This window comes from Podarcis muralis, chromosome 1 (genome assembly GCF_964188315.1).
Source record: "Podarcis muralis chromosome 1, rPodMur119.hap1.1, whole genome shotgun sequence".
NCBI lineage: Eukaryota > Metazoa > Chordata > Lepidosauria > Squamata > Lacertidae > Podarcis > Podarcis muralis.
In genome coordinates this window covers 30,678,500-30,691,720 of record NC_135655.1, presented here as the reverse complement: position 1 = coordinate 30,691,720, position 13,221 = coordinate 30,678,500, and the positions used below count along the sequence as shown (strand labels likewise).

The window sequence follows — 13,221 nt, the reverse complement described above, 5'->3', positions numbered from 1 at the left end:
ATTACAATGTCACATATATGCGTATTTTGAAAGGATGGAGCAAGCAAAGTAGTTGTGCTGAGCATGAAATGACACACAGATGAACAAGGAGAAGTGTTAAGAAAAGCATTCCTAGGTCAGATAAATGGTCCATCTTGCCAATTCCCCTATCACCAAAGGCAGTGCCGCATTCTAGTGCCGCATTCTAGTGAGGAAGTCTATAACACAACATTGGTATGATCTAGTATTGGGCAACGTAACATGTCTGAACAAGTTGGACCTGCAACAAAATGTTGCAGAGTGGAGTTCAGTATGTCTTAAATACAAACAGAAAGCAGATACTGAAGGCAACAGGCATGATCCAGTTGTAAACCAATGGGAATAAGATCAATGAACTTAATGAGTAAGGCCTTTTGATTGCTTACGATCAAAATGGTCAAGACACCTGCAGCTCCATTTGTTCATTTCCACCATTGCTATTCTGGCAGTCAGGAGTATAGCCACATTCCTTTCTCGTCTCTCTTCGAGTCATTTCACAGGACCAAATTACACTAGCAACTTAAATGTGCAGTTTTGAGTCAATCCATGTTGATTTTGGCACGATTCACTTGAAGTAAATCTATAATGCACAATGAGAAAGCTGCTTAAAGGGGCTGAATGATGGCAGTGAACCTAAGTTGAGTTGCAGGGTGTAGGACGTAGCAGATGAATGAGCACTGAACTCTTGGTGTTTCCACACTCACAACATGGTGACTTGATTGATCTCTTAGGTTTGTTTTCTGCATGGAGCTTTTGCGTTCCTATGACGATTTCTCCCATCCTTTTCTGGTTTGGCAACACAGATGTTTTGGGGCTGAATACGAGTTCAGATACTCAAGAAGGTGCACTGTAATACATCATAGTTTATTTCTTGCCCCTTATTTTGCTTGTCTTGTGGTAATGCATGTTTTAAAATCCCAAAGCCTTGTCTGTTTAGTTGGAATTATTTTTTCCAAGACTTTGCTCTTAATTAAAAATAAATTTAATCACTTAGTTTCTCAGTCATTCTTTCAGCTCTGTGAGTGCTTTCTGCTAACTCACAATCTGTTTCAGAGATTTGAACAATTTGTACTCTCTGTAAAATTTCCACAGGGCGCCCCCCACCCCAATTGCTTACCTTTCCCCCCAATTGCTTACCTTTTTTCACCGTGACAATAAACAACTGATGCCTTGCCTCATTCATTGCCTTTCATTTTAAAAAATGGAATTCAAAGAAGCTTCTGATTCAGTTATTCATATCCAGTGCATAAGAGATGTTTTCCTGAGTTGGTTGTTTTTTTTTGGGGGGGGGGTTGTAACCAAAAACATTTTGGACACAGCACAAATGCTAAAGATGCTTACTTATATTAGAGTCTAACAAAATAAAAGATTGGGACTTTTGAAAATTATTTTTTAGAATTTGTTCTATGACAGTGAATTCCAGGCATATTTTGTACATTAGCATACTAAAGTCCAGGATTTTGCTGATATATTGGCTTGTATGAGTATACAGCTTGATTTAGTTGCAGGAAAATATAATATGTAACATGTTTGTTGTTTCACATAATTAAAATTAAACAAAAATGCATTTATTTTTAAAGCATGCCTTTTAGTCTTTTAATGGCATTTTATTGCATTTTTTGCATTGATGGCATTTGTTGACATTTCTGGTGTTGTTTAATTAATGGGGATATACCTTTATTTTGATTTTTGGTTTATAGCTTCATTATTCATTTCCCCCCCCAAACTGGTATCCTATCTTTTGTAAGGTAAATGATACTGTATTTGAGAGTATAGACACATTTATAGCTTCAGAAATATTGCATTTAGTTATATTAGTACAGCATCCTGTTCTCCGGTGCTCCAGCTGTTGTTACTGTTTGGACCAATTTGTGTATATCACTTGGTGATAGATGAGAAATTGCTTTTTGTTACCTACAGCTCAGAACTAGCTGCTCCAGAAAGTAATAATTTATGGCATCTACAGATGTAATCTTTGCATCACGCCCTCAGGCAACATTTATACAATTAATATGAGGACAACTGAAATCTGTTCCGTGTATTTTCTTTTTTAGCATCTACAGGCAGTTACATTCCACAGTTGTTATCAGTACGATGTGCAAATGGCCAACCACAAATTCTCACATATTTGTTTATTAAGGCAGGGTTGCTGGGGGTGGGGTGGGGGAATTAACTGGTTCCAGAATCTGAGCCTTTAACATACACAACTATTTGGCACAGAAGCATGAGCAGAGTGATCCTGTATACACTACTTCATGTTGGGACAAGAGATACACAGCAGCTACACCAGTGGAATGACCATATAGCCAAATTCATGCTCAGCCTAGGAGAGAAGGTGGAAAACAGCAGGGGGGGGAAACCAAAACAGAAAAACAGCATGGATTCCTGCAACAACCCTGCCAGTGTCCACCAATCATGTGCAAACACATACTAGCCAGTATGTAAAAGTCTCTGAAAAGGTCTGTCAGTGTTTGTAAAAAAAAAAAAAAAAAGGTTTTGACCTCCCTTTGTCGCCTCAGCCTAGTCCTCAGACCCTTGTCGGCATAAAAGAGTCCACGAGAAGAGTATCCTTGCAGAGTACTTTCTGCTTTTATTCTTAAAAGTCTTTCTGCAAAAGCGACTGACCAACTACACACACATCAGCACTACCAGCTTTTACTTACTAACCAACCAACCCAACAACAAACTAACATTTCTCACTCTATATACAACCCGGTGCAGGCCGCTGACTCATGCTGACCCAGCTTTTTAAGCAATAAAAAAACAGCGGCCAGTTTTTAGCCATGACAAGGTCTAGAACCTTTTTCCTGTTGAAATGTGGGACGTGGTACAACCATCCAAAGCCCACTGCGATATGTTTGTGAGACATTTTAAGAATAATTGCATCCTCTAGGACTTCAACTCCACCTTTTACAGCAGGTGAATCTAGTGAAATATATGGAATGCAATCTTGTCATTGGATGAGTCTCAGTTGATTGATTGATTGATTGATTTTAGATCCCACCTTTTCTCCAAGGAGCTCAAGGTAGCATCCATGGGTCTCCCCCTCTCCATTTAATCCCCACAACAACCCTGTTAGGCCCTGACTGGCCCAAGGTTACCAAGTGGCCTCAGGAAGGTGATCAATGTCTCTTTAAGAGATGGGGTGATCTTCAGGTACCTGCAAGGGACATTAGCAAAACTGTTCCTGACGAAGCCTTCCCTAGGACCTAGAAGGTACCCATCATTTTAGCCCAGTGGCGTATGTCCCTTCCTGGCCAAGGTGTGGCCAACCAGATTCAGACTCTCTTAAACTGATTTTCTGGGGTACATTTCAGTCAGAATTCAGTCCAGGTTTAGCACAGATACTGCGTCAGAAGAGAGACAGAAGAATGTGGCGCAACTGAATCTCAACGGCTTTTAGTGCCATTGAACATGGTGTCTTTCTGGAGCGAATGGCTGAGTGGGGAGCATCCAGCCTTCAGGCTGTTGAGCTGGGCTCCCTTCTTATGATCTTATATTAACATTCAGTATGAATGAATCTAAATGGCTAGATGTTGTCTGCCCTATGGACTGGAGGCGCACAAATGTTGCCCCCATGTTTGAGAAAGGGAAAGAAGAAGACCCAGGTAACTACCAAGCGGTGAGATGACCTTTGGGGTCCCTTCCAACTCTACAATTCTATTTAAAAGGATAGCCAAGAAGTCAGTCAAAGTGAGTTCACCCACATTTTCTCTCTCGCTTTGGAATATTCTCAACACAGAGGCAATAGTGCAACAATTATTTTACTATACTGTATAGTGGAAGGGAAGTCAGCCTTGCTGCAGGGGGGGGGGGACTGTTTGCTGCTTCCTTGTCTCCCCCACCCCAAATCAGAACAGGCAACCAAATATCAAGGTTTAGATGATTTAAGAGACGATAAAATGCAGCTTGCTTTTGTTTTCTCCTAAAATTATGGCCTTTATAAAGTGGTGTTCTTTGGCACTACACAGCATAGGGCAAGGGCTATGATGGTGATGAGATCATCCTAAAGCTTCTTAGATAATTTCTGCCTGTAGTCAGCATGTTGGCACAGCTGCAGCTGTTCGTAAATCCTTTCAGGAAGTTGGACAGCCCCTTTTTTGTTTTTCCTTGATATCTCTATATTTTTTAGGGCTATGACTTTCCTTTTAATGACAAGGTTTGAAACCCACTTCTCTGTGAATGGCATCACCAATGGGTAGTGTGACCTGATGCTGGAAGAGTAAATTGTAACCCTCCACCATCTATGCCCTGGCCAGCGGTCCAGAGAGGCTGGGGCATCTATACATGCCTCATTGGTTTGCTTATTACCCTCAAAGGAGAGAGAACTCAATCTTGTTTGTGTGTTCCACAGAAGCTGCCTCCATTCCTTGTTCCTTGCATTTTTTTGAAGACTCTAGCCTGTTGCTTTCCACTTTTCTATTTTTATTCCTCCTTTTTCTATTTAGAGGGAAAAATTATCGAATTGAGATGCACTAATTAAAGCCATTTTCTGGTATTTGGTTACTGGCGTGTTTGATGTCTCTCTGACAAGACCATGAAATGCATGGGGTGTCCACAGGGACAGAATTTGCTGAACACGGTGCTTTGTAAATGCGGGGACACAGTGTCGCAGCAGCTCATGAATATGAAACGCCCATGATGCTACCTCAGTGGACTCGAGAACACAGATGAATCCTGTCATGTGCTAAATGAGACCAATTTCTTTCACTTAACTTCATCTTCAATCAGATACCTTCTTCCATTTGCCTGTTTAAAATTCCCTAAACGTGATGCAGAAGGTAACAGCATTCAGTAAAACAAAGTTTTGCAGCAGCAGAGAAATTAGAATTGTGTCTGGCTGAAGTTTTCTTCTGTTAAAATATAAAACTTAGCTCACTTCCTTTGCTTTTAAAGCCTCTCATAGTGCTGTGCACAAAACAGGGAGGACCCAGAGAGATGGCCTTCAAAATCTCACTTTCTTCTTGCTCTGCTCTTATATAGTTTTGTATGTACACAGCTCTAGAGGTGTGCATTCTTGCATTCTTTGGATACAGCAACTAACTAGGATTATACTTGGAGGAATTCCCATGTTGAATTGCTTATTGAAAATGGCAGGTCAATAAATGGGAACATAGTATGGCATATAGCACAGCAGAGAGCATTATTTTAGGGCTTTTGATAATTCCTGAGAACAAACTAGGTAAAGGTAAAGGTACCCCTGCCCATACGGGCCAGTCTTGACAGACTCTGGGGTTGTGCGCCCATCTCACTTAAGAGGCCGGGGGCCAGCGCTGTCCGGAGACACTTCCGGGTCACGTGGCCAGCATGACAAAGCTGCATCTGGCGAGCCAGCGCAGCACACGGAACGCCGTTTACCTTCCCGCTGGTAAGCGGTCCCTATTTATCTACTTGCACCTGGGGGTGCTTTCGAACTGCTAGGTTGGCAGGCGCTGGGACTGAGCAGCGGGAGCGCACCCCGCCGTGGGGATTCGAACCGCCGACCTTTCGATCGGCAAGCCCTAGGCGCTGAGGCTTTTACCCACAGCGCCACCCGCGTCCCTGATAACAAACTAGGTCAGTGTTTTTCAGAGTTGTAGGATTCCCAGGGAAACTCAATCCACCAATTTCTTTTTACTCTCTCTGCAGCATTGTTCCCTGCTTCTCATGTGGCTTCTTTCTAGAGTCTAGCATCACTATTTGAGAATGTGGGAACTAGGCTGAGGGATTTCAACTAAAGAAATTCCCATGTTGAAATTTCCCACCCATAGAGACTCATTTCCCTAGCTGAGATGCAGTCCATCAGGCATCTCTTCTTCTGCCTTCAGAAACTTGTGAATTGGGGATACAGTTACTGGTCAACAGGCCAAGGGTTGCCTGAGGCAGACTGTTTGGCAGGGCCAGTGGTTTCAGGGAGTACCTGCGTGAGTTACTATAAAGATTTTGGAAGCAAATGCTTCTAAATGAAATGAAACTAAAGGGGGGGGGAGATTTCTTGTATTTGATCAGCATCTCTGGTGATATGCATCTTGTACTGTTCTCTGTATGCTCTTATCTGAACTATGTGGATTAATCTGTAGGGAACTAATTTATGAAGGTACTTCGCCCTTGAGAAATGTTTATTAGATTTATCATTTTATTCTAACAGGAATAGGTTCTATATGTTTTCACTAAAACCTCTAGCAAAGAATAAGGCTGATTTTTAAATGCTGTACTTGTGAAACCTCTAAGTGTTAACTTTTGAGCTGCCGAACAGCTCTTTATTGCTAAAGCTTTACCAGCCCTGTATCTGATAACACAGGGGTAGAGAACTTGATTTGACTGGTGGGCCAATTTTGACAGGTGGGCAGGGCCGCCCACCTGTCAATCACTTGACATCTCCCTTAAGTTTCAAAGAATTTGAAGTGTACTCTAAGTGCACTCCCGATTCTTGCAGCCGCTGCTTGAATTCAAACCATAGCTACAAATATTATTGTCAAATGAAGGGACTGACTTCATTTGGGAGCTTCCAAGTAGAACCAGTCCCAGTGAGGACTGCATTTGAGGGCAAATTTAAGAGGTGTCCAGTGCAAAAACTGCTTGCAGTGGAACAATCAGGTGGGGATCCTAAGGCTCCCAACTGTTCCTTTGCAGCCAAGGCTTTACCTACCCGACCCCTGCTATCATATGGCAGCAGGTATGGGGTGAGTTGGTGTGGCTCTGGAAAATGGCCTGGCAGACCTAATCTGACTTGTGGGCAAGAGGTTCCCCAAGTAATAATGCAGGATAATAATGCCCTTTTCCCTGCACATTTAGATCTTAAAAAAATATATCATGCAGGGTTCTATTTATGTGTGGTTTTTTCCAATGAACAAGATGAATAAGTTAAAAGACATAAGCTTTACCTGAAAGAAATACACTGTACTTAGAAGCCTTCCCTAAAAGAAATAAGCCTTACTTAGTTTAATGTTCTTTGCGCCTCATCATTCTTGGTATTTCCTCTTGATTTCATGATTCTGATCCTCTGGTTTCTTAATTGCAATAAGCATTTTCAGCCTGGCAAAATGTGAGTTAACAGCACATAGTGAAATCAGTTTGGCCTTGGCTGGCTGCCCATTTCAAGTAAGTATGATATTCAGTGTATGCTGCAGAACTTGCCATACTAAATGGGTTGCATGAAGGGTTCCCAAGTAATACCTTCAATCTATGTTTTCTGAATAGCTGCTGAGCTTCTTGCGGTCAGGAAGTGGTACTTAAAAGGCGACAAAATAGTTCAGAATAGTTAATTACATTGAGAATATGAATGTCTTGTCAAACCCACATTTAAGAAAGACTAGGTGTACGCCTTTCAAGAGAGACAGGTAAGGTGTGAAATGCTTATTGAGGAGCCTAAAGTGGAGGGAAAAGGAAACATAGTTCTACTGTTAAAAAAAAAAGAAAAATAAAAAGAAAAGAAAAGAAAAAAGGCAGGTTTCTCTGTGCAAGAACCAGCTCCTAAAAGGGACTTGACTGAGTATGCAAAACCTTTGATAGGCCACCAGATCCTTACAGATTCAGGTCTTAGATTTGTTTCCAGCTTATCTCTCACCACTTTTTATTTCTCTGTCATTCTTTTGTGGCCTGCTCAGCCAGAGCCTCTGCTGTGAAATAAGCTTATGCAAATCTTCCATGAGCATTGACCGGCCTTCCTGTGCTACGGCACTGAGGAGGTGGCCACAGAGTATCTCTGTGCTGTTTGGCACAAAGATGGCACCTCCAGTGCTCTGGTTCCTCTTTATCCAAATTGCTGTGAGCTGAAAGCTGCTCCGTTGAAGGCAACAGGTCCTTGAGTGGTTGGGGAGCTGGAAAGCACAACTCTGCAGAGATTGTCCAAGCTGTCACCGTCTCTTGCTTTAGCTCGGCTCTGGCTTCAGTCTCGGTTTCATTCAGCCCCTTCACCAGGCAGCCAATTAGAAAGAAATCCCACTGTGTGGGTTGCTCCAAACAGCCCTCTTGTCAAGAGTCCGGGCTAACCCTTGCCCTGTTGCAGATGGACCAGCACTTCCTCCGCCAGGGTCAGGGAAGCCTGCAGGGATGCAGAGCGGATAGGAAGATGGGACCTGTGCACTTCGGAACTGGGAGAGGGCTATAAGGGGAAACACAGATTTTTTAAAAGACCCAGTCCTGGACCCCAGACTCCACAGGCAGGGCGCCTTTCCAGCTCTTGAATATTCATTTCAGCCTGGGCTGCAGACTGGACAGAGCTGGAAACGGTCAAATGCTTAGTTAGAAAAGCACAGTTGTGGATAAAATTGGAAGCAGCCTGTTCACTGCCAAGGCGCCATCTCCCTTTCATTTCAGGCAGTGGAGTAAAGGATCACAGCAGAGCTTTGCCAGCCAGTTTCCTGAGGAATGTATGATTCTGGAACCACTTTCAGAATCAGAACAAGTCAGGGACGGCCAGCTCCTTAAAACCAGAGGAGGTGCATACTTCAGAGCTCAGCTGCTCAAGGGCTAGTTCACTGGAAATGGAAATGCAGTGTTTATGGAGTATTTCATCATACCAGGGTGCCCAAAATGTCTGGCATTGAAAAAGAAAAATGAAATCCACTATTCAAATTCAAAATTAGAATGCAGTGAAACCAAGTCTAGTGTGAACTATCCAGAGCTGCAGATAGTCAACACGTTCTGGTCGGTTGGATGCTGCTTGCAGGCAGCTGGCAGGCCAGCTTGGGGAAGGGCCACTTGCTCAGCAGTAGAGAACAATCTTTGCGGCAGAAAGTCACAGGTTCAATCCCTGGCATCTCCAGGTAGGACTGGCAAAGATCTCTTCTGAAATCCTTGAGAGTAACTGCCAGTCAATGTAAATAGAACTGAGCTGGATGGACACAGGCAGGTACTTGCATAGAACTATAAATATTTGCCTGGGGGGAAATATAGCTGATTTCACTCTCGCTGTCCTGAGAGACAGCCTTATTCACAAAACATTGAGCCATGTGTGTAGGCAAAGCCTGAGGAAGCTTCTTGTCACTTGAAGCCCAGCAGTCTGAATTGTCACATAAATAGAATAGAGATAAGGTAGCCCACCTAGGAAATGGAAAACTCTGATCCTAAACCTAAACCAGGGAAAAGGCTAAGGAGTAAACCCTACACAAATCCGGAGTGGAATCTCTAAGGCAGTAGGATGGCGCCTTGTATACCTCCTTCTGGCAACTCCTGCAGCCAAGCTGGTGACAAATATATTGCTGTGTTTTCCTTTGGACCACACCAGCAAGACTGAGGGGGGAGGGTCTTGTTATCTGGGCAGCCCAGGACCTCCATATACACTACCCGGGCTTGCGCCCCAGGGAGGTTATTTCAGTGCTGCTAATTCAGCAGTTTGACTTCACCCCCAGAGGTGCACTCCATTGTCCCTTGAGACAGATGGATGCCAGCAACAAGACAGAGATAATCCCGATCATCTTCTATTTGCTGTCTGAGCTCGTATGTTTTGCCAAATGACTGCAAGAACATTACTCTGGGTAGTATTTGGCAGTTTGTCTTAACAGTCAGGCTATCCCTCAATCTTCACAGAGAGCCTTTTGCTTTTCTTTCTTTCTTGGGATCTGTATACTCTTCCCACTGGAGCACAAATCCATCCATTTAATTTTAAAGAGGGTGCAGCAGCCACATAGGCATTTACCCTGCAGTGTGGGTCTCTGGTGTTTTCAGAGATACATTGTACGAACATACCAAGCTGCTTTACACTGGTGCCCATTGGTTCATCTACCCCAGGATTGTCCACTCTTGTCAACTGCTCTCCGGGATCTTAGGCAGGTCTTCTCCACCATCTGCTACGTGATCCTTTTAACTGGAGGCGGCAGGAAGTGAACCTGGACATTTTGTGTGCAAAGCATGAGCTGTAACACTGAGCTATGACTCCTCCGCGTTACTTTCACACGGAGAAAACTAGGGAGTTTTGGTAGTTCTGCAGCCTTATGACTCCTCCATCCCTTGCAGATATCCCAGTGATCCCTGACTTGGAGGAGGTACAAGAGGAAGACTTTGCCATGCAGGTTGCAGCCCCACCCAGGTAACAGCAAGATCACAGCTGCCATGGAAATCCTTGGGCTGAACTGGTAGTCATAAGTGGACCCCACTCATTCAGATTTTGTTGTGATTTGCTTGAGCAGTTACATGGTGTTGCTATGAATAACAGGTGGTTATGATAAACTCTGTTGTTTTCATATGGAGAGAGAGAACAGCTGCTATGGACTCTGAATATGTGTGTCAACCCAAAAAATACAAACTTTTTATTAAGATCAGTCTGTATTTATGGCAGCTGCTTTATTTATTCATAATATTTCTTAACTGCCCTTCATCCTAAGATCTCAAGGCAGGTTATAACTAATGAATATACAATAATAAAGCAAGTAAACCCATTCCAAGTGGAACATATGGATTCTGGTGAGGGGTGTGGAGTGCTCTAATTTGGTTCCTTGCTCTGTCCCCAATTGCAGCGTTCAGGTGAACAGAGTGCTGACTTACCGTGACCTGGACAATGACCTCATGAAGTATGCTGCTTTCCAAACTTTGGTGAGTGCAGGCAGTTAGAAATCTATATTCCCAGAAACCCCAGGGTGTCCCTTTTCATGGTGAGACTGTGTGAATAAGGTGAGCATTCTACTGATAGCGCCATTCTGGAACACAAGATGTTAAGTACCTGTTTGGCAGATCTGCATGGTATATGCTTTGCAGTGTCTGCTAAGGCATCTTTGGGTGTTCCTCTTCACTTCCCACTTTAGTGATCTTGACTTAAATCCAGTGTCCATCCCTTTGTTGTAATTCCTTTGGTGGAGCTCCCTTCCCTCCAGAAGGAATAAGCACACTCCGTTTTATACTTTGAGCCAAGGCTCAGCATGTGGATAACTCTGGAGAATTAGAAAGCTCTCATGCAGTTCTAGCTACAGAGCCTTCCCAAGGTGAAAAGGCTTTTTCAGATTGTAGAGTGCCAAAATTTCTCTTTGGATTGGTTTTCTCATCCAGATGCTGATGCGTTTGAACAGCTTTGCTCCATTAGTGGCAATGTAAGTTATCCAGAAGCAGGACAGATGTGTGCAACATGTGTGTTTCCGTTATTGTTCTTGGATCTGAATTACGTTTTTATGCGCTCCCACAGGATGGAGAGGTTGACCTGAAGTTGCTCAGTAAGGTTCTAGCTCCAGAACAGGATGTACGAGAGGTGAGTTTGCTCTGGGCCAAGAGGAGAACTAGACCATTATTTTTGCTCAGCAGGAACATCTAGCTCAGTGTTGTCTGCTCTGACTTGCAGCTGCTCTGCAGGGTTTCAGTCTTTTCCAGGCCTACCTGGAAATGCCAGGGATTGATTCTGGGTCCTTCTCCATGCAGAACATGTACTTCTTCTTTTTCTGTTTGCTGCAATCCTCTCCTGTTGGCAGTTTTCTACCCATACAGTCGTACCTTGATTGTCAAACGCCTTGGTATTCGTATGTTTCGGCTCCCAAATGATCAAAACCTGGAAGTGAGTGTTCTGGTTTTCGAACTTTTTTTTGGAAGCCAAACATCTGATGCGGCTTCCACTATTGTTTCTGGCACGCCTCTGCAATCGGAAGCCATGCTTTGGTTTCCGAATGTTTCGGAAATTGAACGGACTTCCGGAACGCATTCTGTTCGAAAACCAAGGTACGACTGTATATGCTTCCTGTTCTTAACAATCCTGTTCTTGGGATTGTGGACCATTCTTTAAAAATAAATTTATACTGGTTATCTATCAACATATCTATCCACCCTAAAGGCCCGATTACAACATTGTGCCAAACGAACAATGCAGCAAGTGTTTGTCTATATAGGAGGATGAGACAATCTTTTAGGTATCCTGGTTCCAAGCTATGTAGGACTTTGCACACCAGTACCAGCAGCTTGGACTTGGTCCTGTAACCAGTTGGCGGCCAGTGCAATTCTTTCAGCAGCAGTATAATGTGATGGCAAGATCCTGCCAGAGTGAGCACAGTGAGCTGTCAAACCACTGAATTTTTGTATTAACTGCAGCTTCCAGGACAGTCTCAAAGGCAGCCCTGCATGGAGCACATTACAGTAATCCAATCAAAATTAACAGTGCATGAACAACAGCTGTCAGACTATCCCAATCCAGAAATGGCTATAACTAAAGTTGGTAAAAGGCCCTCCTGGCCACTGAGGTCAGCTGGCCCTCTAGCCCCTTCCCCTAACTCTCCTTATGACCACTTTATTCTCTGAAACCAGCCTTGGAGGAACTGAAGCACTGTGTAGCAGTGACCCCAGTGCTCATCTTATGGAGACAGTTCAGGAAGATACAGTACAATGGCCAATGGTATCAAAAGCTGCTGAGAGATCAAGTAAGAACAACAGGCTCTTTCTCCCCCTGTCCTTCTCTCGATAAAGGTCATTCATCAGGGCGACCAAAGTCAATTCAGTCATATAACATGTCCAAACCCCTGTTTGGAAGAAGTCCTAGGGGACTTGCATTTACTGTGATCATATATACAGTATAATTGACAGTGATATATAAAATAGTGGCACTGCAAGTGGTATGGATTAAAACGCACACTGTCAAACCTTCAGGCTTTCTAGTAGAATTTGGGTTACTGCTATGAAGTAGCTTTTAGACAAGACATGGCATTCTTTCCGCCATTTGGACTCTGTTGCAATGCTTTGGGACATTTTCCCACTTAGTATTTCTTTCCTTTTTTTGGCAGGATGATATCAGCTGGGACTGGAATCATCTCTACACAGAGGTGGCCTCGGAGCTTCTGAGCGAGTGGGACTTGGGGCAGGCAGAAAAGGAGGAGACCCTCGCTCCAGTTAAGAACGCTTGAGCCTTGGCTGTTGAGCTTTGACAGCCAGCAGTGCCTCCTTTGCTAAGCAGGCACAGCTGCCAACCACACCGGCACAACTACAGATTACTAATGCATTATATTTTGAACCCATGCTTTGTATCTGAGGAATCATTTTAGTCCACTTAATAAACTTGTTTAATAGAGTTCAGCAGGAGTTTTGTTCATGGTGTGTTTGCGAGGGCTCCAACCTCGTCAGTTAATCAGTTTAATTGGTTAAACAGAGTATTTCTATTACAGTATTAGTACAATCTGATCAAGATGATGAATAAAAATGCTTATAAAAACAAGATCTTGTCAAAGCTTACCACTTTGCAACAAACATAGAACTCTTAAGAACTACCATTTCTCCTATGAATCAGATCAGTTAATTTGTCAATTTCTGCCTTCTCTA

The 13,221-nt window shown here is 43.4% G+C and overlaps 1 protein-coding gene and 1 long non-coding RNA gene across 3 annotated transcripts in view; both read left to right on the top strand.

Annotated features, from left to right (window-relative positions):
- The window catches only part of IFT43 (intraflagellar transport 43), a 53,639-nt gene extending 40,661 nt beyond the window's left edge, over nt 1-12,978 (top strand). For both annotated transcript variants that reach the window (XM_028719190.2, XM_028719197.2), the window contains exons 6-9: nt 9,955-10,027; nt 10,455-10,530; nt 11,114-11,176; nt 12,690-12,978. In XM_028719190.2, coding sequence (XP_028575023.2) covers nt 9,955-10,027; nt 10,455-10,530; nt 11,114-11,176; nt 12,690-12,809 — 332 coding nt within the window. In that variant the 3' untranslated portion in view covers nt 12,810-12,978. The remainder of the gene's footprint in view (nt 1-9,954; nt 10,028-10,454; nt 10,531-11,113; nt 11,177-12,689) is intronic.
- Nucleotides 179-7,925, top strand: LOC144327198 (uncharacterized). The gene is made up of 2 exons (XR_013392100.1): nt 179-5,200; nt 5,575-7,925. It is a non-coding gene; the product is annotated as an uncharacterized LOC144327198 (long non-coding RNA).
- Nucleotides 12,979-13,221: the final 243 nt, after the last annotated feature.